Source organism: Cladophialophora psammophila (assembly GCF_000585535.1).
Source record: "Cladophialophora psammophila CBS 110553 chromosome Unknown aczJe-supercont1.12, whole genome shotgun sequence".
NCBI classification, from domain to species: Eukaryota; Fungi; Ascomycota; class Eurotiomycetes; order Chaetothyriales; family Herpotrichiellaceae; genus Cladophialophora; species Cladophialophora psammophila.
The window spans coordinates 125,414-150,862 of NW_006912933.1; the positions used below are offsets into that span (position 1 = coordinate 125,414).

Sequence of the window (25,449 nt, forward strand, 5' to 3'; positions counted from 1 at the left end):
CGGGTGTGGGTGTGGGTGTTGGTGATATCAATATCAATATCATAGCCCAGAGTCCAAGGTACTCCCGATCTATTTCTCCAGAAATGTGGAGGGACGTCTGGGGAGATAGAAGCGAATAGCCCGGGGCACGGTATCATGACCCGATTAAGACTTCGCCGTCTTAGGAATGCTATTTACTAGTGTAGACGCGGGATTTCTGTAAATGAGTGAAATGGTATTGTCAATTACCCCGGAATTCGTCCCACAAACCAGGTTGGGTTGCCTTTGTGGGACCATAAAAGGCATAATTACGGAAGTGGGCACGGTGATGCTACCGATCAGGCATAGTAGAGTTACCAAATCCGAAAAAGACGGTATCACTTTCCATATGTGGAAATGACCGGACGCCACCGCGAAGCCGGGAGCGCAATGCTGATATGATAAGTCCAGGAGACGGCAATTCTTTAACAGCCAGGAGGAAATGCACTTTTGCAGAAGTGACTGGCATTGTTTTCAATTGAGATTTTGCTAGGACCGTTTCACCCTTATAAAAACATGGTTAGTAAAGTACCTCCACTTCGGGTGACGAAATGAATCTAGAACTACTGACTGAACACTCAAAAGGAAATTGCGCAAGTTAACAAAGCGGCCCGAGTGCTTCCATCTGAAACCCCTGTGTTGGTTGTCGGTGGAGGTCCGGCTGGCCTCATCACCTCACTGCAGCTTGCGAAGCACGGTATACGAAATGTCCTTGTGGAACGCAATCATGACACGACAAAGTGGCCGAAAATGGACATCACAAATTGTCGATCGATGGAACTGCTAGGCAGATTGGGTCTCGCTGGGAAAGTTCGAGAGAAAGGTAAATCGACCGAGATCTACATGGCTTGATGAGGGTACGGCGTGGTTGGAGGCGAGGGAGAATCCATGGTTTGGTGTCTGAATGTTGTGGCTGATTTGGTCCTGCAGGTGTCCCCGCCGACTATTCGCTGGATTGTTTGTTCAGCACCGGCCTCTCCGAGGGAGGAGAACTGATTGCAAAGTGGGTACGATAAGTTGAAGGCTACCGGCTTCTTTGAGGCAGACACCCTGACGAGACCGAGCAGGATCTACCGTCTCCCAGCGTCTGTCAATCCAAGATACAGGAAAGAAATGATGGATCCATGCCTCGTTATCCCTATCAAAGATGTTCCCAAGAAATCTTTGAAGCTTGGCTGAGAGAAGTGATCGAGGCAGAGCCTCTCATTGACAGCTACTGGGGGGTCAAATTCGAGTCACTCACAGAGCTTGAAGACGCTGTCGAGTCTGAATTGACAGATATGACGACTGGTGCCCTCCACATGATCCGGAGCCAATACGTGGCTGGCTGTGATGGTGCTGGGAGTCGAGTCAGGAAAAGTATAGGCGTTGAGCTCACAGGAGGACCAATGTAAGAGACAAATACTCCTGCTTCCTCTCCCCCCCCCCTCCTGACCAGTATCTGATAGGCCTATGGCAATGTTTCTCGTCCACTTCAAATCTCGGGATCTCGAAAGCCTTCATAAGCAGGGCCAATTTTGGCACATATTCTTCTCAAATGGCGGCATCATTATCAGCCAGGATGAAAAAGATACTTGGACAGCCCACTTGCCGATTCCCTTGGGAACAGATGTGGGAAATATTGATCCTGCGGAGGCGGTATATGAGGTTCTTGGTGGCTCTGCCACGAAGCACAAGATTAAGATCGACAAAATTCTGGTCCAGAGCTCTTGGCGACCAAATTTGTGTGTTGCCGACCAATATCGATCTGGGAAAGGAAAGGTATTCCTTGTGGGTGATTCTGGTAAGAACCCTTCGTTGGCCTAGCTCGGGCTGCTCGGTTGCAATAAAAGTGCTCACTGACGGAATAGCGCACCAAAATATCCCTTTCGGCGGCTATGGGATGAACACCGGTCTTGGAGACGCGTTCGATATCGGCTGGAAACTTGCTGCCTTCCTTAACGGCTATGGCGGTGGTTCGCTTTTGGATTCGTATGAAGCAGAGCGCCGCCCGGTCGCTTTGCGGAATGTCGACATGTCTGGTGTTCACACCCAGGTTCATCTAAAGTACATTGATTGGGTCAAGAGACAAGGGCATACAGTGGCCATTTCCAACACGCTCGAAGGCCAGGAGCTCCGTCGACAAATTCGGGCTCATGTGCTAGCCAATGATGGCGAGAACCAAGATCTCGGCATTGAAATGGGCTATCGGTACAATAGGTCTCCAATTGTGCTAACGGACAAAGCCGCTGACGGCGGGCTTGAGAAAGAGCCTGAGTGGAATGTAAGGAACTACACACCCTCAACATGGCCAGGAGCTCGAGCGCCGCACGTCTTCCTCGCAGACGGCAAGACAAGTATCTATGACTTGTTCGGATCAGAATATACCCTGATAGACTTCACAACGAATGGAGAGTTTGCGAAAGAATTTACCTCTGTGGCGTCGCATCTCAACGTGCCGCTCGACGTCGTCCACCTTCCGAATGAGAGAAATGTTCGCGATATTTGGGAGCGGGATGTTGTACTTGTTCGCCCAGACGACCACGTTGCCTGGCGTGCTGGGCAAGGCGTGGTGTCTCCTGCAGAGCTCTCTGTTGCTGATATCCTTCTCACCTCCACGGGTAAAAGGGCATCGTCAAGTTGGTTGGCTGAAAACAGAGGATCGAAGGTGCACAACTCACTGCCCAACAAGACATTTACAGGAACAATTGGTGATATCAAGCAGGACGCTGGACGTATCGAGTTGCTAGCTGTATTCCAACAGTAGTATCATCTGAGAATGAATTTTGTTTCCTCTTCCGCAGGTGGTATAATGCGTTCCGGATGCCAAATGGTCAATGTTTATAACATCCAGTCATCTTCCACATGCCCTGGCGCACCGACAACATGTAGAAATGAGTTGTTGAATTCAGGACTATCTCCAGAGACATATTGCCCAATGTCGTCGAAAATGTTGTCAAACAAATTGTGTTGTCCTTTGTCGGAATCGGAGTGAGCCGAGGTGGTGTTCGAGGATACGGCATGATCCTCATTTTGAGGCCTGGCTCGCACTCCAAAATTTCCGTCTTTCACTCGACCAATACACTTCCCAGCATCAACAACCGGCAGATGTTCGGTCGCAGATGAATTGCTCTGGTTGAAGTCAAGCGAGGCGTTCAAAATAGCTAAGTCTGGCAGGCGAGGATCCGGATCATTTGCGGACGCAATAGAACACCTTCTCTTACGGTGAGGCGGTATGAGCATCGAAAATCGCCTCACTAGTTCTTTCTCTTTGGATTCAGCCACGTCTTGACTCGATTCAGTGTAAATTTTGATAATTTCAAGCAACCCTGCACATGTTAGCGCATACTCAAAATGTATAGGGTAGTCCAAACAAGGAACACATACGAAGCATCACTTTCCCCAGATTCCAATACTTAGAGCAGTGCAACAGGAACAATTCTGAAACCTCCTGGCTCTGCTGTGTGAAGTCATCATTCTGAACAAATAAGGCTCCTGGGCCTAGCAAGGTACAACACATAATAGGGTGATTCAAAGGGATACGTCCAGGCGACCATGCGTGGACAATGCGGACCAATTCTGATGCCATTTTCTTGGTGAATTCATCGTTGCGATACTCTGTCGATAACGATCTGCACTGCTGGGCTTTTGCTTCCTTTGCCTTTTCCAAACATACCCGGGCGCTAACGTGCATCAGTATGACAAAAGTGGTGCCAGGATCTCGGAGATACTAACGTTTGGATCATGAGTTGCGTCGAAAGAATATAGTTGCTCTTCGCAAAGTCCTCATCGTCGAAGGAGAATGTGCAAAGGTGGAAGTGAGTCGGCAACGCCAAGTTGAAACAGCCCAAGGCATATTCCAACTCCGCCATTTCCTCCGATGAGATGATTGTTGGCCGACGTTCAGCGTCGTGCGCGCATGCCATGAGGTAGTTGCTAATCAAAAACCATGCTCGTTCGTCTTGATTTGGAGAACTCTTCAGAGCTTTCCAAACCGATCCTAGCTGGCTTCCAAGAGTAGCGGACTTGACAGGAGTTCCAGAAAACCAATGTTTGGTGGACACTGGAAGCTGGACCTGCACCCGACGTCTGTCGAGGCTATATGGTTGGCATGAAATGGTAGCTCCAAAGGTGTCCATCTCCCATACTACCCACCACAACCGGCGAAGCTCCTCTTTGCGAATCCATTCTTCCACGGCGGAGCATCCATCATCTGGGGTTCTTCCTGGCTCTTGATCTTCGTCTTCGTCAACACGGTTAAGCCCGATATCATAAGCAAGACGGATTATTATCCCCGTCATAAGTGAGCCGCGATGGCATGATCCTTCGCAGAAATGGTAACAAGTAAGAAGCACACATCCTTTGATATACTCAAGCGTTGGTTCCTCGATGGTTCGAACGAGGTCGTTGTAAATTGCAGTCGCGCGATCAGCAAAAAAAGGGCCTCTCTCTAGTGGTGGCTTCCCTTGGAAGTGGGCCGATGCAGAGAATCTAGCAGCAAATGCGAATATACAGTTGAAAATGAGCACCTCTTCGGAGCTTAAACTGTGTCTGGGCACAAGCGATGTTGTGGAACCCAGTGTTATCAAGTATTTCTGATAAAACCGCGGACGATGGAAAATAGGGATCCACTGATGGATTCTCTCGAAGAAAAGATCAATCCTGACAAGATTAGCCACCGAAGAGTGACAAAAGATAGCATCCGCTTACAGGTGTTCGGCCACACCCGGGGGAAGGTGCCAGTCGTTGGAATTGGAATATGTTGCTATATTCGATGGACCCTCTAAGCCCAGGGATGGGACATGAGGATGATCGGAAATCTGGGACAAGGAAAAGAAGACTGTTGATAGGTCTTGATGTGAGGGGCTCTCAAATGCGATGGTTTGCTGTTCAAGCGGGTCAACTGTAGGACTCCTCGGGGCATGGGAAGCAACATGTCTATCATCTGAGCCCTGTGCATTACAGGTGGAGGTGTCACTGATAAACGAGGCGTTTTTGAAGTTGGCCGCCGCTCCAGAGTGCGAAGACACGTGTTCGAGAACACATTCGGTTTCTTTGCTGTTCCCCGTCACCTCGAACTGTGGGATGTCGGCGAAAGGTGCTTCTTCGTCGTTCTCAGCGTGAAGATGGAGAGCGGAAGGCTCCCTACGGCACTCGCAACGAGCATTGCGACTCAAATTGGATCTTGCCAAAGCTTTGGAAATCTTATGTGGTCGAAGAGAGCTTTGTCGAGGCGGAAATGTGCATATACTACCAACGCGCTGACACAAGCCGCAAGTCGGGCGCTGCATATCGCCTACGGAGATCAGAGCGAACCCTGGCAGTCAACCGATAGAGCATGGACACATACACTTGGTCTTTTTCCTGGCAGCAATCAGATTAAGGTTTCAGGTAGAACAGACCGCTGAGAGAGCCCTTACCGGTTGCACTCTCGACATGCGCGATTGGCTTTCGGAGACTGAGATGCCCAGACAAGCGGGAAGGATGAATATGTGATAGCGGCGCTTTCGTTGTCCCTTGTATAGGGTGCCATTTTGCTCTATTGATGAGAATGGCTGCAGATGCGATGGAGAATTCAGCGACGAAAGTGTCGGGCAAGCAACTCTGACGAGGCGGGGGATGTGGGACTGAATTCGTAATTCATGTTAATATGTGGTCTCGGCACCCACGATCGGGGTTTGTGAGCCTAGGCTATAGTACTGGCGAGCTGGGTACATAGAACCACTAACTGGCACGCTAACTTCTTCCCCTGGGCGGCTCCCACACAGAGAATCTCTCCAGACCGCCGAAAGAGTTGGTCGAATTTCCGACAGCAGCGAACAAAGGACTTCTCAGCCTCGAGAATTTGGAGTTGTAATAGTATTATGAATCAACCAGATCTGGATATGAGCCACAAGGAGCTGTACCGACTAGAACGGCGCCCCGGGCACACAGCCAGGTAGGACAACTTAGATAGGTGGAAATGCCACTTCTCCCAGACTGCCGCATTCATCAAACACCTGAAAAGGCCAGGTGCAGTTGTAGACGGAGTGATTTGGTAGTCGATCATGAGCCGACAGGCCACCAAGTGCAGAATCCAACACACCTCCCAGGTGCGACATTGATCCGTCTCGAACGCAAAGCCGAGTGAAGCGACGACGCATCAAAGTGGAGCGGTGATGTCTCTTCCACTCAGTGGCAACGCTTGATACGATCGAGGAAAGGGTCATGACAGTTATTCAAGGGATTCCACACAGCCTTGGAGGGGGTTGTAACATCTGTAGCCATTTTTCCATTTGGCGTCGCAGTCGAAGCATTAGCAAACATGTCCATGGCCATCGCGGTCAGCAAAACGGCCAGGCCGTTTCATGGACTGCAAGTTTGTGGGTACCCTGTAGATGCTCGGTGGGAAACCGAAAGACAAAATCCTGCCTTGACGTCGGCGCCGAGAGTTATATCGATTTTGAAGATTCCGATATAAAGGCATGGGAGGGATCCTTAGAGGCACTCACCAGAAGAACCGCCTCACTAGCCGCTGCCGCAGGGACGTTCGCGGCAGCCGACGCCGAGACGCCAAGCCCCACGGACTAATGGGGTCGGATGCGGGCCTCCACATTTTTTCCGAGACTGTCTCCAATGCCGAGGCGGCCGGGCCTTTGAATTATTTTGGTCTTCAGGGCCTCGAGACCTAGTTCTAGCTACCGAGTACCTCTACCACCGTTTAACTACGAGCAAGCTACGAAGTAGAGAGGGCGAAGATGGGGACCGAGCATCGACGGCAAAGATTGACAGACTTCTTGAAGAGATTGAGAAGAAGAAATAGAAGTCTTGCTGTAACGATGAAAGAGATTAAGTTGTGTAAATCTTCGTTCAACATTTGCCTCAGTCGAATGAAAAAGATGGAAGGTCAGTTGTTGGGCCCTTTCTTGATGATATGAGGCGGTGCTGTAGGGGGGCCGCCCTTCGTGATCAATCCATAGTACCTTGTGGTTGTCGTACGGTTGCTCTCGAACCACCTCTTTCAGTGAGAGGCCAGGGTCGCCCCAGACATCCCCCAGGGAAAATGGGGGGAAAGGTATGAGAGACGCTGAGTTGGACTGAGCTTTTTTTTCTACATAAGGGTGAGCTGTTCAGACTTATGGAAAACTTTCAGGCGACATAGCGTGAATCAAATTCTTAAGTGGTTCTAGTTCTTCCTGTCCAACACAATTGCCTGTAGTAATAACCCTCCTTTCTTCGCACAATCTATCGTCATGAAGCTAGCCTCGTTATGCTCATGCATTTACAAGTAGTCATGCCGGCCATCCTGGGAGCGCACCGCTAGAGAAATGAGAAGGGGTACAATGGCCATCAGGCCGACGGGAACCATACAACTCGTTAATATTAACGCCTTGGAAATGCTGCCCACACTGCCAACCTGGCCAATACTTTCGCTCATGATGCGGGTAAACCAAATGAATGGATCATCGATCATTGGAAAAGATAAAAGTTATGCGCAAGAATAACATCACTGTCGTGAGACCCAGAAAGGCGGCCAGTCACAAGACAATACAGGAGGACGATTGGTGCCTGTACAGGTTGGGAGAAGTTAGTTTTCATGCTCTTTTTCTGGTATGGATAAGCGCGTTTCTGAGACTGCCTGAATATCCCCTGTGGCTGGTGTCTGAGACTGGCCCCCTCCAGACTCTCCTCTCTGCTTGAGACATCACTCATTCACAGTTGAGCTGCCTCCAGAGTTCAACTCCCGCGAGCTTCAGCTGTTCGAGCTTCAGCCTCGGAATTTTCACTCTCGTGCGCCTCAGCCTCGGCAACCTCAGTCTCGCTGGCTTGCATGAAACGAGGCTCAACAGGTGCAGTCTGATTGGTTGCAGCAGTTCCAGACGTCTCCTGCTCACGGAAATCTTGGTGTTCTGGGGCTTTTGCTGCTAGCTCCGCTTCGTCCTCACTTCAGACATACCATGTCAGGCACAATGGGCCCAGCGCAAAAGGGAGAAGAAATATCGACTTACCATCGTGCTTGCTCAAGTCGGTAGATCCACGCGGCCGTAATCTTCAACCGTTCTCTCACGCTCGTGGCCGGGAGAAGCGCATACTTCTCCGTCTCTGCAATCGGCAAGACACTAGCGAGCCAGTAAGGGAAGGTCGCCGCGTCCTCTGGTGGTTGTCCGTAGGCGGCAAGCACCCGTTGATGTAACCATTGTGCTGAGCGCGCTTGAGCTTGTCGAACAAAGCCCAGTCCGTATTCCAGAAGCTGCTGCGTGGATGAGCGCTGGAGTCGAACAAGATCATCATCCTCAGGCTGTACTGGTATGCTCGTCTCCCTCACCTCAATCGCCTCCTCCTCATGCAAACTGATGTCATCAAAGCGTTGTATTCGACCAGTGAGATAGCCATCAAGTATTCCTGTCTCGACGACTCGAAATTTGTACAAACCCCTCGTTTCCAGAAGGCTCCGACCATCAGCCAACATTTCCACTCGTTCAATGAACAAGACTGTTCCATATTGCTGCCAGTGAGACCCGCCTTGCTGGTATTCGCTGTGTGGCTTGTACGCCAACATGCCGAACTTGCGTGTACCGTTCTCCAGGACTCTCCTAACCATTAATCGATAGCGTGGTTCGAAAATATGTAGGAATGTCGGCATCTGGGGGTATACCAAGGTACAAGGAAAGAGGGGTAAATGCGTCTCTTCATCAACCATGTCTTCTTGTGCGGCAAGGGCCTTCCTCGCCACGAGAAGATCGGGCAATAAATCTTGGATCAGACGCGTCACTCGTTTGTTGCTGGGTGTTGATTGCTGGGTATGAACCAGCGGCAGTAAGCGACGACACATTGGACAATGATTGGTATGATCCATGGCCCGGCAAAAGCACCTTCTACAGAATGAATGTCCACACGAGGTCGTCAGAGGATCCAGCATGATCTGGTAGCAGACCTGACACTCTAGTTCGGCTCGAATGGCTTCCCTCAAATTCTCCAGAAGTGCCACGTCGGCAGCTCTGATGGTATCGGCGGTGCCAGCATCGACGGGCGTGTAGGTAATTTCGGAGGAATAACGCAGCTCGCCCATGTCTGCCAAAAAATATGTCGCAGCGATGCGACCCCCTGGAAGAACGCGTGGCTGAGGTGTCACTTCGGAGGAACCGTCAACGAGTTCGAGCCCGTTCAAATTTTCCTCCAGCAAGAGCGGAATGCCGGAGGTTTCCTTCTTATAGTTTGATATGAAGGTCTTCACGATATGCCCAATCTTGTTGAGGGTCACGTCGGTGCCGCAATCACCAACTGAATGCTCCGAGCCACAACCCTCAAACGGACAAACAAACCCCTCAGACCGGCCCTCGACAACGGGGTAAGAGATGTTCTCGCGTTTGTATAGCAGTGGCAGACATGGCCGACAAAGGGTATTGCCGCATGGTAAGGTCATAGGCTCGCGGAGAGGCAATGAGCACTGTGAGCACTGGAATAATTTGATAACATCCCGGGCATTGCGGTGAGCGTCGAACCCGTACTGGGGTGTCGTCGCAGGCTGTGATCCATCACTCATCTGCGCAATGAGTGACTAGGTTTTGAGAGTTGTCCTGGGTATCCCTGCTCTTTCATGTGTTTTTGAAACCAGTCAATGTAGATTATACGTATGATCCATATGTAGCGCGTGATCGCACCTGCGCTTCTTGTCTCCAAAACATCCACAATTTGTCTGCTAGATTGCCACCTGTGGTCGAGGTAGGCAAGGATGAGTGATCGGGGTACCCTTGGTGAGATGAATCGAAGTAGATCGAGAGTAGGCAAAGGTTAACTTGGATGGAGACTCGAAAGGCCGTGTACGTGTGCGATAGCGACTTTATATTGTGAATCGGACGAACATGTGCAGGGCTTCTCGGTGAGGATGTCTCTGCATAGATGGGTAGTTTTGACAAAGCGATCGAGTTGATAAGTCAACTACGTCGTTGACTTTGAGCAGAGTTCAACCGAGATATGGTAGGACAGGACACCATGCGCTCCAATTCGAGATCTCAAGTGATGACACGCACAGCTGTCAGGAACCAAGACACGAGTCAGGCGCAGCAGCCAAAGAGGAAACAAGGGAACCTCGAGGGCTTCGGAGAGTTGCCAGGCGTGTGGGAACAAGAGACCATGGTCCTGGGGCAGCAGCGGTAGCCATCTTTGTGTTGGCACAGACCAAAGGAGTGATTGGTGGCGGCCTGGAGGTACAGTAAGACTTTGCTCGCCACAGCAGTAGCGCGCAGCGTCAAGCGATATCGAGATCTAACTTGGTGACGGGATCGAGAAAATTGCCATGCATCGACGCAGTCACTGGAGGGGCCGTGAAGGTTGTGCGGAACCCAAGGCGAAGGCGGGTTGGCGGTGATCGCCGACGAGCTCATTTTCCAATCCTTTGCAAGTTTGCGCGGCACGTGACAGCTGGCACGTGACAAATGAGATATCAACTTTCTCGCGGCTGTATGCAGTGTTGTACGAGGGACATGAAAGAGTTACGTCCCATATCATCAACACACCTCAAATACACGGGCTTCCTATAGTGGGACCAAGCGTATACTTCGTAAACATATGCATTTTGTCACTGTCGAGCCCGCGACCGCATGCATAGCGTTCTTCCCCGTCTCGACTGTTGCGCGATCTAACAATCCCGATGCCCATTGCTCCTGCCGGAGAGTACGCAAACAGCAAGGTGAGATGGACAACTCAAAAAACATTGCAAACCTACGCCCAGATGCAGAACAACGCCACATATTTCCTTCCCGTTCTGCTCCGCAAGCATCTTGCTGAAAACCATACCCAATCCATCGTCCAGAGCTGTTGGCGACATAGCCGTAATACGCCACCCTATTTCGCCGAGCTGATCCTGCCACGTACGATCCCCTCTTTCCATTTGTTCCAGGCCCTTCAAGGCCCTATATCCTTACAAGATTCGGGACGGTGCGAGTGAAACAACGCTGTCGTCCCATTTCGAATCAATCATCAGTCCTCTCCAGTAGTGTCTCGCACGTCGCCTCGAGGCTACTATCCCGTATCGGACTCGGTCGAGTCTCCCATCTCTTCGTCAAAAATAATCTTTCGCATCAAGCCTTTGTTGAACAGGTTGAGGATGTAGTGCCGCGCCTGCAGCCGATAGTGATGACTCTCCAAGATGACCAGCGTTTTCTGAAACATTTCCGTGTCGCCAAAGTGGCTAGGCTGTCTCGTTTTGAGCGCGTGAAGATCCGCCGCAGCCTTTTTGTACATGACTGAATTTCCCATCTCGACAATGGATTTGAGAATCTTGGCTCTAACAGGGTTTTCGTCCGTCGTTGCAGCCTTGTACTTGGCATCGTTCTCAGGGGATGGTGACTGCGGTACTGTGGAGGACCCAACCGATTTCTACATTGTTAGCTGTTTGTTCCAGAACCTCGAATGCGGACTTACCAAGCACAAGGCTTCTAAGTTACGGGGCAGACAGAGACCAAGCGAACGTCCTCGGGGATCTACTGTGCTGTCCCACCCATTTTCAGCAAGCAATTCGAACCCGTGAAGGGTCCGTGATATCAAGCCTAGAACAAAACACGCGGTGCCGCGCATCGACAGGACTTGAGCGCCTTCTGCTATCCTCACAATAGCCGTAACCACGTCCGCCTCCTCCAAGAACGGTGCACCTTGGTCCATGGACCCAATGTTGCCCACGGCCCACATGCAACCTTTCACCTTGGTCAGTACTTCTGGGTCTTCTTCATCAAGACGGAAATCTCGGATCGTGGCCGAGAACTCGTAAAAGTGTCCCGACTGCTTCAGGAGTTTACAGCCCTCATGTGTCCGGGCGAGTTCTCGGTAGAAATGGGGAGGCGCAATTCCAACCTCATGTAAATCAACGGCAGCATCTTCGCTGAAATGCGCCTTATTGGCACTTCCATCCATGTATGCTCGAAGAATGGACGCCTCCACCAAAGCCACATACGCATCATTGCGCCCGAGGAACCAGTCATCCATTTCTTGTGTGATATAGTCGAGCCCGCTGAGATATCGGTAGCCGACAGAAGTCGAAAGGAAGCGCAATAGAAGAGGGGCGCCAATTTCACCGAGGTGGTCCAGTGACGGTCTGCATTTGACGACGTATTCCAAGTGACTTCTTTGATTACAGGCTTCTTCAAGAATCTTGACCGCCACTTCGCCGACTTCCACATCCGGATCGTATAATTGCGTCAGAACCAGTCGAAGGGCCCAATGTGAGCTTGAGCGATCTTGCAGTCCAGATGAATACTGAACCCGACCTACCGCATATCGTCGAAGCAGCTTGGTCGCAAAGAGTCGGATGTCTTTGACGCCTGAGGTTAGTGCTTTTGACAGAATCACCCGGAGATGTGTGTCCAGCGTGTAATCCATATTCCCCAGAAGTGCCCGGATCAAGTCGTCCCGATCCTTGAGTTCGACGAGATGGTAGAAAATGTCCATCATATGCCACTGTTCCATCAGACGCATCCCCTCAGCTGAGTGACTCAAGGCACCCAGCATGACGAAATAGCCTCCGCTGAGTGTCTCAGCCATGTTATGCCGCTCAAACAACGGGTTAGACGAAGTGATGCCGCTATGTGGATCGACCTGAGCGAGGCATTCACCGATTTGCCGCAACAATTTGTTCTCTGCAAGGTATTGTACGCCCAACGAGGTTTGGGTCAGTGTTCGCATCAACGCACACCCGGTGCGAATGTATCGCTGGTTAGGTCTTGTGTTTCTGATGGTAGAAAATCGGTATTTGAACGGCCGGAAAAATCCTACCAGTCTCTTCATGAATTTCGGAGACCTGATAGCTTCCTCCAGCCTTTTTGGATTGGTCAACGGCCCTTCGACCAAGCCTTGGATTAGTTCCCATTTCCATTTGATATATTGTGAATGACTTGTGACCTGGCTGTCGGCCATGGCCTGCCTGAACTGATCCCCGTCCATCATAGCCGTGTACTTTGTTCTTTCAATCATTTGAGGACCGGCAGCTAATTCATTGACTTGCTCGATCCTTCCGAATATGGAGGCAGACGTTCTGTTGAGGGCTCGATTGATGCTTTCGATCTGGTAAATCATGCTCATATTGATCGCAGTGTTTTCGGAGCGGAAGTCGATGCCGCTGGGTACGAGATCGCCAAGTACTTGAATGCCTGAACTGATCGTATCGGGTAGAGTGTGGTGTGCGAGCTTTAGAACCTCAGTTAGTAAAAGTGTTGCCTTCCTGCGCAGAGCTAGATCCTCCTCAATTTTGATCAAATCCACCAGTGCAGGGATGAGACCAGCCTTTATTAGTGCCGCCAGCACGAACGCTGAGAAATGGTAAGTTAGATCAAACCTCCCCTCTGCATTATATTCTGCCAGCTGTCTCTGAGATGGTTGCTCCACTGGCAAAGTGTTGGCCCTTCCGTAGGTGGTCAATCTTCTGCCAGCCAGAAACGACGTGGACCAGGAAGGCGGTTTTATACGGAGGATGTCGAAAAAGAGCTCCAATACAATATCCCGAGTTGCCGTTATGGGATAGACCAGCGAGTCAATCAGAGATCGAAGAGGAGAGGCACCATTCATGGACAGAAGGAGGAAGCCAGGCCAAGTCTTGAGCATTGCTGCAATTGCCTGAGCACATGTCTTCAATCTCTCCTCATTGCCACTGAGCAGTAAGGGATCTGTGAACGGAGCAAACATTGCCTCAAACTCTCGACCAGTGTGTAAGTACTTGCGTTGTTGTGGATGGTCCAGGATGTGAAGAAAGCTAGCAACAAGACCTTCGGGCGCAGGGAAAGAGCCATCCGCAAGGGCCTCGGTAAGGGTGCTCATCCCATTTGCAGCAACGACCAGTTCTGTGTGCTTCATAAGGAGTTCCGCAAGCGTCAATAAGCAGATATCCCTCAGTCGATCATCATATGTTTCGGCGACCGCTACCAGGCTTCGCACAACGGCACGGGAAATCTCGTAGACACCGTCTTTGACGTCCAAAAATGCCCGGACAAATTTAATCGCTTGCTCGCGTTCCAACGCAGTGTTGGCCTTCTTGACCAGAGATAGGATGACCAGTTCGTCCGTGTGGAGAGTTCGGATAGTCTGCAGGGATTTCCGATCGGCGATTGCGTGCCGGGTGAGTCTGTAGCCTGCTGCCACAACATCGGAGCTTTCGCTAAGCAGCATCATCTGAACTCGCTCGCTAAAGACTTTCCAGGCCAGGTCGTACTTCAGGCCAGGGTTGCGCTTCAGAAGGTCGACTAGAGTATTTGCGCGCTCGATGTAATAGTCTGGAGGCATCCCGTCCGCCTCGAGTTGTTGAAGGGTCTCTGTAAGCACCACCGTGGGCGACTCGCTGTCAATCGACTCTGTGAGGTCTGAGCCCTGGTTTTGCCCCAGGGCAGGGGACTTGAGGGGACTTCCTCGAAAGTAACTGGTAATGCGATTGTTCGGAGGGGTGGTCGGGGTCTGAGACCGCATGATCTCCTGGTCAAGTTCTTGCTTCAATTCGGCTAGTTTCCTGTTGGAAGAGCCCAACTCCATTTCGACCTTCTGTCGCTGTTCTTTGGTCTGTTTGTTGTTCTTGCTCAGCAGCGCTTCTAGCATGTTCTCAGTTCCCAGCTTGATTTTCATCTCCTTTGCAATTTTATCACGAACCGCAGCTTGTCGCTGCTCCGAGGTGGTAAGAGCGTCCACATCCTTGTGTTGCGGTTGTAGACGAGCAAAGGTAACGCCGGCCACCTCCGTCTGGGGAGTAGTCCTTCCCGAATGCGTGGTGTTTTTCAGATCGGTGCTGAAGCTTCCCGGAGGATTGGCAGGCGTAAAGGCAGGGAGGAAAGCCTTCTGGCCATACTGAGCGCTTCCGCCGGAGAGCGAGCGGCCGTCTTTGACAGAGGGTCGTTGAGAGGCGGAGAAGTCGTCACTTTTCCTGGAGGAATGTCGGATATTGAACCGCCCTTGAGTAGGTGTCACCGAGTAGCCTGACGCTTGGTCGGTCGAGGCCATCGAGCCATGGAGGGTATCGACCCTCTTCTAGGCGGTTGGGTGATTCGGGCTGGCGCAAGAGACACCCATAGGTACAGAGCACTGCTCGGTTCTGCCGGAACAGGCTCAGGGAGCGTCGCGGAATGGAACAATGTGGAATTTAAGGAGGGAGCGACCTATATGCGACTCGAATGTTGGTTGGATTGTTCATGGGACTTTTGTAAGTGGTCTGTCTGGGCTGGATGAATTTCGCAGTGTTGGTTCTGGGTGGCCTGGGACGGGAGACGGAGACGCGGTTTCGGAGGGAATTCGACTGTGGGAGGAGCAGGCGAGTTTTCTCAGCGACAGGCGATTTCGCGTTGGTATTTGATATACAAAAGAGTGAAGGTCAAACCACTGTCTCGAAGCCGGGCATGTAACGAGTCATGGATGTACATAGCAGTTGCTGGGTGTAGGTGCAATCATGCAGTCACAGCGCGGTCAAATCCAAGGCATGTAGCTAGTCACCCATTCAAGCCATTTCAGGGAGCGCAGGTGGCACCTCTGCGCCTCTGCGCCTCTCTTGGCCTCTGTATCTTCTTCCCCCCCAAACTTGACCCCGCAATGCTTGGATCCATCAGGGGATTAAACAAATGCTCTAGACTCTTGGGAGCCCCTCGATCCAAGCAGCTAACGTCCAAGAAGGAGAATTGACATGCAGACAGAATCCTGACACAAGAACGCGCCCTCAACGATTTTCCCTCTTCTATCAGTCCTCGCTCCCTCCTCTGGCCTCCTGAAGCCAACCTACGATGGACCACGGTTGCAAAAGGCAACAAACAGATCAGATACACCTTCGGATTGACATTATATTGGCTTCTCAAAGCTCGCCGAAGAACCCCCAAAGCCTGCGGTGCTTGCATTGTCAGCATTGGCCCAGCCACCCAACTTAGTGCGCCCACAAAGACCAAGGCTCATTCGGATTTCCAAAGAGAACAAAGCATCGACCTTCAAGAGCAGATCCAATATCAGGTGAGCCCGTCATCCCAATGCAGATTCTAGCCGACGATAAAGCGATTTCCCGTTGGCTTTTTGCGGGTGCGCGTCTCGGCGAGCTCCGTCCTGAGCTCGTACGACAGCCCAATCCCGATCAAATTGCTGGCTGAGGACTCCAATCGCCTATGCTCGATGAATCTATGATCAGCAATTTTACAACATCTGTGCTCATGGACCTACGTACAATTGGTGGTCGTGGTCGTGGAATTCTACTCTTCTCTGCGTGCCCCTCCGATAAGAGGTCTGTAGGAGTGCGGATATAAAGAGTCTGCATTCCCTTCTCCTTCTTACCTCGTACACATACTGTCAGACTCACTACGGGCGAACCAAGCCCAGTTAGCAGCTTAAATTCTTGAGATCTACCACATCGACCATTCCAAAGTCCGTACTCAAGATGGCTAAGCTCGCTGCAGCTCGCTATGGCAAGGACAACATTCGCCTGTACAAGGTGGAGAGGGATGAAGCTACAAAGACACACACCGTCTACGAGATGACGGTCTGCGTTTTGCTGGAAGGGGAGATCGATGTATCGTCAGTAACTCTCCCAGTTTCTACCATGAGTTCCATACTGACATAGCCCCAGATACACCAAAGCCGACAACAGTGTCGTCGTTGCTACCGACTCAATGAAGAACACCACGTACATCATGGCAAAACAAAACCCCGTCCATCCACCTGAACTTTTCGCGTCCATTCTCGGCACTCACTTCGTTAATACGTACAAGCACATTCACACTGCTCACATTACTATCGTCCAACACAGATGGACTCGAATGACCATTGATGGGAAGCCCCATCCTCACTCCTTCTTTCGTGATGGGAACGAGAAGAGACTGGTACAGGCAGACATCATTGAGGGCAAGGGTATTGAAATCAAGTCGGGCATTTCCGACCTACTGGTGCTTAAGAGCACAGGCTCTGAGTTCCACCACTTTGTCCGCGACGAGTTCACCACCCTTCCCGAAGTTTGGGATCGTATTCTCAGCACATCGGTCGACGCCAACTGGAAATGGTCCACCTTCGCTGGTCTCGATGCGGTAAAGAAGCACGTCGCCAAGTTTGACGAGACTTGGGCCAAAGCTCGAGAAATCACTTTCCGCCTCTTCGCCCTCGAGGAGAGTCCTAGCGTGCAAAACACCATGTACAAGATGGGTGAACAGATCTTGGCTGCTCAGCCCATGGTTCAAGCAGTTGACTATTCGCTGCCGAACAAGCATTATTTCGAGATCGATCTGAGCTGGCATCACGGTTTAAAGAACACTGGAAAGGATGCCGAAGTCTATGCGCCTCAATCAGACCCCAATGGGCTGATCAAGTGCACTGTGACGCGGGACGACACTGCGTTGTCCTCCAAATTGTAGACAAAACCTGCTAGAGCATGTTCGGCATCGGAGTTCTGGTACTGGATTCATTGGAGAGGTGTCACCGGATAACAATAGTCTGTACATATACCCTCAATGATACACAAATACAATGTCACCCTGCAAAACCTGTCATTCCTGTTTTGCTAGTACAACCCAAAATAATGCAATAACATCTCGTGTTTTAAGGACTCGCTTTCATCTCCTTGCTCGCCTCGATGGCTTGCATGACTGGTCCAGGCTTGTCACCCGTAAACGGCTTCCCTGCAAACCTCACAATATTGGCCTTATACGGATGGCTGGTGCCTTCGAAAACCTTCAATCTTGCCAACCGTTTATCCCTCAGCCGGTTCTTGGGCAACATTCCCCTTACAGCTTTCTTCAACACCTCTCCACCACCCCACTTTTCGATCATCCTCTCCATGCTCATCTGCTTGAGCGAGCCCGGCCGCGTGTTGTGTGTGTAGTATTGTTTCTGCTGGCGTTTCTTGCCCGTGACATGGATGTCGTGGCAGCCGCAGGCCACCACGTAGTCGCCGCAGTCGGTGGATGGGTCGTAGATGGGTTTATGTTTGCCCATCAGGAAGACGGCGATGGAGGAGGCAATTCGTCCCAGTGACCGAGAATCGGAACCCACATCGATGTAGTGCCATGTGCGGGAGTAGGCAAGACGTGTCTAGCATTATGACGGAGACGTTAGGATCAAGACCCATGGGTATGCAATGGCACGGAGAAAAGAGATTTCTAAACACACCTTGCCTATTGTTTGCGACATGGCGGACGTAGCGCTATCTTGACATGAGAGGAGGTATTTGGTCGCGTAGCGCTCGCCTCCAAAGTCGTGCGCGAGTCCAGGAAGCCTTCAGAATACTCGAGGTCGGTGGATAATGTTCCTTCTCAGTACAGAGTGGTTGAAAAGAGTCCGCATTGAGCTGCAGGTCTGAAAACGGCGCTAGCACCTCAGTAGGGTTAGTGTCATAATTCTTGGCGTTTGCCCGCACTTTCCCTGCGAAAATCGAGCCAACACCAACACCTCACGAAACATTTTAAAATCGAGCAATCTACCCAACTGTATCAACTCTGTGCAATCGCCGTCCGTCCTCAAGATGTCGGCCACTCAGAGTGTACAGTGCTTCGGCAAGAAGAAGACTGCTACGGCGGTCGCTCATTGCAAGGTCAGAACAGTCCAACGCAATACCACAACATTGGGAATGAAGAACTGACGGAGGTTTTTGGGTGTATACAGAAAGGCAAGGGCCTCATCAAAGTCAACGGCCGACCTCTCTCCCTCGTTCAACCGGAAATCCTGCGTTACAAGGTACGCTTGCAGTCTACCTATCTAAATCCTCGACTCCAAGGGCCTGCGAATCCGCACAAGGAAAACATGAAAGGAGAGAGTGGCTCACTTATTGTTTTTGAATTCACAGGTCTACGAGCCGCTGCTGATAGTTGGCCTCGACAAATTCGCCGATGTCGACATCCGTGTCCGTGTCACAGGCGGTGGTCACACATCCCAGATCTACGCTATCCGCCAGGCCATCTCGAAATCCATTGTCGCTTACTACCAGAAATTCGTCGATGAGTACACGAAAAACCAGCTGAAGCAGGCGCTGGTCCAGTACGATCGTACACTACTAGTGGCGGACAACAGACGGTGTGAGCCGAAGAAGTTTGGTGGTCCAGGTGCCAGAGCGCGGTACCAAAAGTCGTATCGTTAAGTGGTGTTTTGGCTGGTGGTTGTGGTGGCTGTGGTGGTTGCGGTTGCGCTGTTTTGTGGAATGCGCATGGAATGCTTGCGGCTGTGGTGGTTGCGGTGGTCTGGTGAGGATATCACGGCCACTCGATTGAGAGAAAGAATGATGCGAAGACGGAGAACCTGTTCCAACATGCATGGGAATGGGGCACGATACGGCTGGTCGAGTTGATGAACGTCGAATCCGCCTGTCATGGGTCACTCATCGGGGCTCAAAGGCTTGTAGGCGCAACCCTGGCCTGGGCGTGCAATCAAAGTGCAAAGCAAGAAATAAATTTCCCGTTCAAAAGATCTCGGATGCGCTTCACGTGAAATGTTGGCTTGGAAGGTCACTGACATTCCTTTGTCTTCACCCAACTGTGGGCATCAAGTCTCGACGATAACAGGCGCATACTCACCGGTCTCTTCGTCTTCGTCGACTCCCGGCATGGTGACCTCGACCCTCTCGCCGTCCTCCAGCTCCAACATCCCTCTCCTCAACATATCCCTCTCACTCTGCCATCCATACTTTTCCTCGAACAATCTCTGTAAGACATCGACTTCCCTTTTCAACGACTCCCTTAGCCCCTTTTCCGAGTCGTCCACCAACCCCCTGAACCGTGCCCACAGCGTCCTCAGCCAAGCGCTGGCAGACTCGTCTCTCAGCTCGAAAAGCCCGCCTTCGACATCGTCTACGTGCTTTATCTGCAGACGCAGCACTCTGACTGCCTGCACGAAATATGCCTCGGTTTCGTCCAGCGCGGTGCGACAGGTGAAGAGGACGGTGAGGAGCCGCTTCCACTGCTCGAAGCAGCTGTAGTTGGCGAGCGTGAGCACCATCAGGAAGCAGAATTGCAGTTCGCCCAGGACTGCCCGTGCGCCTACCGCTGCTTTGTCTCCGCCGCCGCCGCCGCCCGACGGGGGGCGGGTCGCTGCTTGTTCGATCAACTGCCCCAGGTACCAACTCCGGTCTCGCGCCCTGTCGGTCCTGGTCCGGCCTATGTCCCCGTCTGCCCAGGTCTGCTTTAGATTGACCGGGAGCAGGTAAAGGGGAAGTTGGTGGAGAGCATTCGAGGCCTCGAGGTGCGATAGCCCGGGGATGGTCTCAGTGTCGTTGGGTGCAGTGGAGATTGACGAGATGATCCAGTCGGAAGAGAGGATGCGCGTGAGAAGGGAGGGGGAGATATGAGTCGTCAGGGCTGGCCAGTCTATGCTCTCTGCGCGGCCTCCTTCTGCTGCAGCTTGAGACGCATCGTCGTCCTTTGACTCTCGTGCGGATAGTTCCGAGGTCGCGGTTTGCAGTGCGGCGTAGTCGACTAGTCCGCGACCATCGGAGACCGATTTGATCGCATTTTGTGCCGTCTGATCATTCGGATCCACAACCTGGAGCGTCTCTCCGTCACTGTTCCATCCCAGGACTTGGACCAGGTTGGCCGAACTCAGGTCCAGCCATCTTCCATGTCGGATTGATAAAGAGGCGTCGGTCCCGGTGTACAGAAAATGAATACCCCACGGGATTTTGGCGATGCCTTGGAAGTTGGGTGACGAATTAAACGACACGAGGTCCAGGCCGACAAAAGTCTTGGGCGGGAGTGAGAGAATGACCAACGTGGAGGAATTTTGTGCGTCCATGGCTAAGTTGGCCCAAAGTGAAGTAAATGGGGAGAACGAAAGAAAAGTCTCTACAACAGATTCGAAAGTTCTGATGGAATTTTGCCTTTTGACTGATTGATTTCATCATGCGCACGGCTTTCTCGTGCGATCATTCGACCACTGAGAGGTAGCAGCTTTGAAGACCAGGCAGAAAGAGCCGTTCTTCGCGTATTTGAGTCCATCCTACCCTTCCTCTCGTCTAGAAGCCTTTTCGTGGTCTTTCCTTCAGCAGCATCTTACTGGAAGTAGTAAAAGGAAATACCATGCGACAGCACCTTGCGTACACGCTCACAGACGACGACCACGACGACCACCTTTGCGTCTTGTGCTATCAGAGGGCGTAGGTGTAACATCCTCAATTCTTCCAATCCTCATTCCCGAGCGAGCCAATGCACGCAGAGCTGATTGAGCGCCAGGGCCTGGCGTCTTTGTGCCATTTCCACCGGTGGCGCGGATTTTGATGTGTAGAGCAGTGATGCCGAGTTCTTTGCAGCGCTGAGCGACGTCTTGGGCCGCCAACATGGCTGCGTAGGGAGAGGATTCGTCACGGTCGGCCTTGACTTTCATACCTCCTGTGACACGGCAAATGGTTTCGCGGCCACTGGAATCACCCAGAATGTTAGCCTGTTGAACCATCTCTACCGTCCCGATTGTTTGGTATAATTTTTGCTTTGCGTTCTTTTCACTTACGAGAGATCGGTGACATGGACGAAGGTATCGTTGAAGGAAGCGAAGATACGGGCAACACCGAAGACGAGTTCACCTGTGCGCAACAATTAGCACACAAATAGAGTGCGAGCTTCCTCATTTGACTCACCTTCTCGAACCTGAGGACCGAGGGAGATGTTCTCGGTGGCAGCGCGCTCGACCTTCTTCTTGGGAGGCATTTTGGATTGTCGTTGCTGGTTATGGGAGTGGACTGGCAAGAGCAAGAAGGAATGTTTTCAATGATTTTGTTAATTTCGAATGGTAGGCCGGCTGGTTCGTGGGAGCGGGACTGGGGATTTTCTGACAAGCTTTACACTAGTTCAAATCGGTCCAAACTCTTGGCATCAACGAGACGAGAAGTACTGGGTGCGTCGTATCGATGACGGGCACACTCAACGCCTTCAAAAATTGCTCACTGTACAGTACCATATCCCATCGACCTAGTCCGTGCCTTGAAAAGGCGAGCGCGCAATTGTGAAAGACGCGCGAGCCTTTTGAGGATCTATTACAGCTAGCCAGGTATTCTTAGAATTGTTGGCATTATGGCGAACTCCCCGGTGATCATTCACCTCAATACATTGTGTCAATGGATGTGATTGGGCTGGCTGTCAGCTCGAGCAAGTCGGCCTAAAACCGTCATCTCAAGGACCGTTGTCATTGGGATTAGCAGGCCATACCGAGTACTTCGTATGGAGACCTTCGAAATCCGTCGGGCCCTGTCGCGTGATTGCTCCTCGTCCTCGAGTTGCCAAGAACATTAACCAGAATTTACTTTAGTGGCTTGGCAGATTAAGAAAACTTTCTCTCCGTCTCGTTCTCACACGGAACTTTCTGTTCAACAGTTCAAGTTCTATGCTTTCTGCCTCGTGTCAGATTGATGATCTCTCATCTATGGCCAGCTGTCGTGATCCTAATACTAATCCACGAGACCCTATTGAACACAGACGACTTAAAACCTTGAGGCCAACAAAACCCTAACTTTTCCCCAGTGCCTTTTCCTGAGTCATGGAGAACATCACGGTTGGAATCATTGGTATGGGCGACATGGGCCGTATGTACGCAAGAAGGTTCAGTCAAGCCGGATGGAGGTATGAAATGCGGTGTCTGCTTTCTGAAAAGAAATACGTTCTCTGAATGTCTGTTGCTAAGGTATGTCGACGTGCTCGTCTCTCACCATTATCAAAGGATGACTCTGAGTGCATTTGGCTCGAGCATGGTCGTTGTGATGTTGCTTTCATCATTCTGATGTTGCGTTCCATCCCGACGGCTGTCACTGATGTAAAACCCTCGCTACCTTAATCTTTTCTCGTCTGATGGTTCTTCAATTCAATACAACAAATCCACCCCAAAGTCTTACAAAAGGCTCCTGGCTGACCTTTTCTCTCACAGATATAAACACTTGCGGTTACCTACAAAAGTACTAGAACTAATGTTAGTCATGCAGAGTCAACGCTTGCGATCGGCCAGACAAATTCCAAACTCTACACCATGAGTACGAGAATGAGGTTTGTGTCGTCAGCAGAGTTGATGAACATGATTGACCAAGATTAGAAAGGAATATATATCTTGCCCAACGGTCATCTTGTTTCCCGAGCAAGTGACTGGATCATATACAGCGTGGAAGCCGCGCTCATTGAGAGGGTGGTTGCTGAATACGGCCCGTCAACCAAAGTCGGAGCCATCGTCGGTGGGCAGACCTCGTGCAAAGCCCCTGAGCTGGCCGCCTTTGACAAGTATCTGCCCGACGATGTTGAGATTGTGTCTTGCCATTCCTTGCATGGTCCCGCTGTAGACCCGACCGGCCAGCCCCTCGTCGTCATCCAACACCGAGCCTCTCAAAAAAGTGTTGATCTTTGTGTTCGAATCCTCTCTTGCCTGAATTCAAAATTCGTCTTCTTGTCTGGAGAAAAGCATGACCGTATTACCGCAGACACGCAGGCTGTCACACATGCAGCCTTTTTGAGCATGGGAACTGCCTGGGCGGCGAACAATCAGTTTCCGTGGGAAATCGATCGATATATCGGTGGCATCGAGAACGTCAAGATCAACATCACATTGCGTATCTATGCCAACAAGTGGCATGTTTACGCTGGCCTTGCGATTCTGAACCCGGCGGCCAGAGAGCAGATTCGACAATACGCCGAGTCGGTGACAGAACTCTTCAAGCTCATGCTGGGTGGGCATCGCGAAGAACTGTCCCACAGGATCAAGACGGCAGGTGCGGCAGTGTTTTCGAAGGATGCTATTGACCAGGACCTATTGCTCGGAGACGAAGTGTTGGACAAGTTCTCGCTCTCGAGGAGGCCCAAAGAGAGAATGCCGAATAATCACTTAAGTCTGCTGGGCATCGTCGATTGCTGGTGGAAACTCGGCATTGTCCCATACGACCATATGATTTGCTCTACGCCCGTGAGTTGTTCCTTGGCCTAGTTTTTGTTTCTATTTCTGACCGTCCAACTCTTAGCTTTTCCGAATATGGTTGGGTGTCACTGAATATCTCTTTCGAAACGAGACCTTGCTAGATGAGGTCATTAATACGGCAATCGAAGATAACACTTTTCGTTCGGACGATCTTGAGTTTACTTTCGCGGCAAGAGTAAGTCTTCCCAATGTGGCAAACTCTGACCCTTTCATCAGCATGTTGTTTAGGACATGCAGCCTGCTCTGGGGTATTGGCACATTCCAAATATCATCTGTACACTCGATCAGATCTGGAAGCTGGCAAATCATTGTGCATCAAACCACTGGCTGACGATAGTGCGCTCGGCTATAGGCGTGGTCTGAATGCGTCTCCTTCGGCGCGTTCGAAGCTTATCGGAATCGATTCGAGAGAATTCAGCAATACTTTGCTCCGAGGTTTCCGGACGCCGTGAGACTGGGAAACGAAATGATCAAAGAGATAATGGTCAAGACGAAGAACTGACTCGCGGGTCGCTGGCCTGGCGGCGAATGGGAGAGTGGTGTGGGTTTTTGTGGCAGTCAGGATCATGTAACTCATCAATGCCGGTCCAGTGCAGCTCCTGCAATACAAGGCCGTCAATGACGCCAATACTCAAGCCGAATTGTTTTGCTGTTGTCGGGCAAGAGCCGGCAAGGCAATGTTGGGTCAGGAAGGACCCAATCTTGCCTTTGATTGAAAGGGAAAGCCTTTCAAGCGCAGGAGCCAGACTAATCAAACAGAAGACCTAATCCTTGATGCCAAAAATAATGACCTTGGCATTCAAAGGCGGGTTGAAAGAGGGGATATATGCTCCTTGGTCGACCACACCGGCTCATCAATTGCATTAGTCTCTATGATCTCAAGAACCGTGATTGGTTGAGGAAGAATTTATGAAGTTCCAGAAGAGTTCAGATTATTCTTGTGCTCATTATTACAGTCGAATAGAAGAGAGCTCTTCCAATGTCTTGATAGGACCGTCGAGGTGATCGTAAGATGCGTTGATGGCTTCCAATCGCCAACGGTGGCTATTATCATAATCGCTGGCATCATGAGGATTGGAGGCTGGAGAGCCGCCGCGGACCGCACAATCCCGTAGGAAACGGGAGTTGGGTGTGGGTGCACAGTCGCCTCACAATCCTTCCTGACCTCATACGGAGCACTTGTTTGCATTTTCTGGATATAGGAATTGGGCCTCATTGCGCATCTAACGCACTGCGCCTCTTGCTTTGTTGTCTGGGACATGACAGGCGGAAAATCTTTAGCCGGCGCAACAGTTTACACGTTATAAAGATGAAGAGCGCCGATCAGGCCCAGGACCCCAATCTCCAGCAGGTGTTGGACCAGAACACAGTGCGAGGCATGTGTTCTCGTGTCACTCAACACCTCTCAGACCTATGTGCCCAGGGAGGGCAGCGATAATCAGCCTAACTGCTTGGATATAGGTACAGTATGGATGTACCTAGGCATTCTTCCAGATACCGATGACGCCCACTACAAAATATATGACTATCGGCCCAGCCAATCGGACTCTATCAGATTACCATTGTCATGGACCTGCTGTGTGGAGGGAACAATGACGCCAAGCCTTGTGC

The 25,449-nt window shown here is 51.1% G+C and overlaps 10 protein-coding genes across 10 annotated transcripts; 4 read left to right on the plus strand and 6 right to left on the minus strand.

Annotated features, from left to right (window-relative positions):
* Nucleotides 1-534: 534 nt before the first annotated feature.
* On the plus strand, nucleotides 535-2,764 carry A1O5_07723 (uncharacterized protein; the record flags this gene model as incomplete). The annotated part of the gene is made up of 6 exons (XM_007748312.1): nucleotides 535-537; nucleotides 604-841; nucleotides 949-1,025; nucleotides 1,086-1,408; nucleotides 1,467-1,801; nucleotides 1,869-2,764. 6 exons carry the CDS (start codon nucleotides 535-537, stop codon nucleotides 2,762-2,764), a joined length of 1,872 nt encoding a protein of 623 aa, XP_007746502.1.
* Nucleotides 2,765-2,838: 74 nt separating this feature from the next.
* Nucleotides 2,839-3,923, minus strand: A1O5_07724 (uncharacterized protein; the record flags this gene model as incomplete). Its single annotated transcript, XM_007748313.1, has 3 exons — nucleotides 2,839-3,326; nucleotides 3,385-3,680; nucleotides 3,733-3,923. 3 exons carry the CDS (start codon nucleotides 3,921-3,923, stop codon nucleotides 2,839-2,841), a joined length of 975 nt encoding a protein of 324 aa, XP_007746503.1.
* Nucleotides 3,924-7,713: 3,790 nt separating this feature from the next.
* Nucleotides 7,714-9,520, minus strand: A1O5_07725 (uncharacterized protein; the record flags this gene model as incomplete). Its single annotated transcript, XM_007748314.1, has 2 exons — nucleotides 7,714-7,921; nucleotides 7,986-9,520. 2 exons carry the CDS (start codon nucleotides 9,518-9,520, stop codon nucleotides 7,714-7,716), a joined length of 1,743 nt encoding a protein of 580 aa, XP_007746504.1.
* Nucleotides 9,521-10,998: 1,478 nt separating this feature from the next.
* A1O5_07726 (uncharacterized protein) lies at nucleotides 10,999-14,949 on the minus strand (the record flags this gene model as incomplete). The annotated part of the gene is made up of 2 exons (XM_007748315.1): nucleotides 10,999-11,355; nucleotides 11,401-14,949. 2 exons carry the CDS (start codon nucleotides 14,947-14,949, stop codon nucleotides 10,999-11,001), a joined length of 3,906 nt encoding a protein of 1,301 aa, XP_007746505.1.
* Nucleotides 14,950-16,357: 1,408 nt separating this feature from the next.
* Nucleotides 16,358-17,324, plus strand: A1O5_07727 (uricase; the record flags this gene model as incomplete). The annotated part of the gene is made up of 2 exons (XM_007748316.1): nucleotides 16,358-16,494; nucleotides 16,547-17,324. 2 exons carry the CDS (start codon nucleotides 16,358-16,360, stop codon nucleotides 17,322-17,324), a joined length of 915 nt encoding a protein of 304 aa, XP_007746506.1.
* A 184-nt stretch (nucleotides 17,325-17,508) lies between these two features.
* Nucleotides 17,509-18,099, minus strand: A1O5_07728 (50S ribosomal protein L13; the record flags this gene model as incomplete). Its single annotated transcript, XM_007748317.1, has 2 exons — nucleotides 17,509-18,000; nucleotides 18,079-18,099. 2 exons carry the CDS (start codon nucleotides 18,097-18,099, stop codon nucleotides 17,509-17,511), a joined length of 513 nt encoding a protein of 170 aa, XP_007746507.1.
* A 331-nt stretch (nucleotides 18,100-18,430) lies between these two features.
* Nucleotides 18,431-19,042, plus strand: A1O5_07729 (40S ribosomal protein S16; the record flags this gene model as incomplete). Its single annotated transcript, XM_007748318.1, has 3 exons — nucleotides 18,431-18,499; nucleotides 18,571-18,642; nucleotides 18,752-19,042. 3 exons carry the CDS (start codon nucleotides 18,431-18,433, stop codon nucleotides 19,040-19,042), a joined length of 432 nt encoding a protein of 143 aa, XP_007746508.1.
* Nucleotides 19,043-19,443: 401 nt separating this feature from the next.
* A1O5_07730 (uncharacterized protein) lies at nucleotides 19,444-20,688 on the minus strand (the record flags this gene model as incomplete). The annotated part of the gene is made up of 1 exon (XM_007748319.1): nucleotides 19,444-20,688. One exon carries the CDS (start codon nucleotides 20,686-20,688, stop codon nucleotides 19,444-19,446), a length of 1,245 nt encoding a protein of 414 aa, XP_007746509.1.
* Nucleotides 20,689-20,997: 309 nt separating this feature from the next.
* Nucleotides 20,998-21,596, minus strand: A1O5_07731 (40S ribosomal protein S14; the record flags this gene model as incomplete). The annotated part of the gene is made up of 3 exons (XM_007748320.1): nucleotides 20,998-21,310; nucleotides 21,400-21,472; nucleotides 21,527-21,596. The coding sequence occupies 3 exons, from the start codon at nucleotides 21,594-21,596 to the stop codon at nucleotides 20,998-21,000; spliced, it is 456 nt and encodes a 151-aa protein (XP_007746510.1).
* An 826-nt stretch (nucleotides 21,597-22,422) lies between these two features.
* On the plus strand, nucleotides 22,423-24,340 carry A1O5_07732 (prephenate dehydrogenase (NADP+); the record flags this gene model as incomplete). Its single annotated transcript, XM_007748321.1, has 5 exons — nucleotides 22,423-22,505; nucleotides 22,862-22,922; nucleotides 22,969-23,826; nucleotides 23,882-24,013; nucleotides 24,191-24,340. The coding sequence occupies 5 exons, from the start codon at nucleotides 22,423-22,425 to the stop codon at nucleotides 24,338-24,340; spliced, it is 1,284 nt and encodes a 427-aa protein (XP_007746511.1).
* Between the last annotated feature and the right edge of the window lie 1,109 nt (nucleotides 24,341-25,449).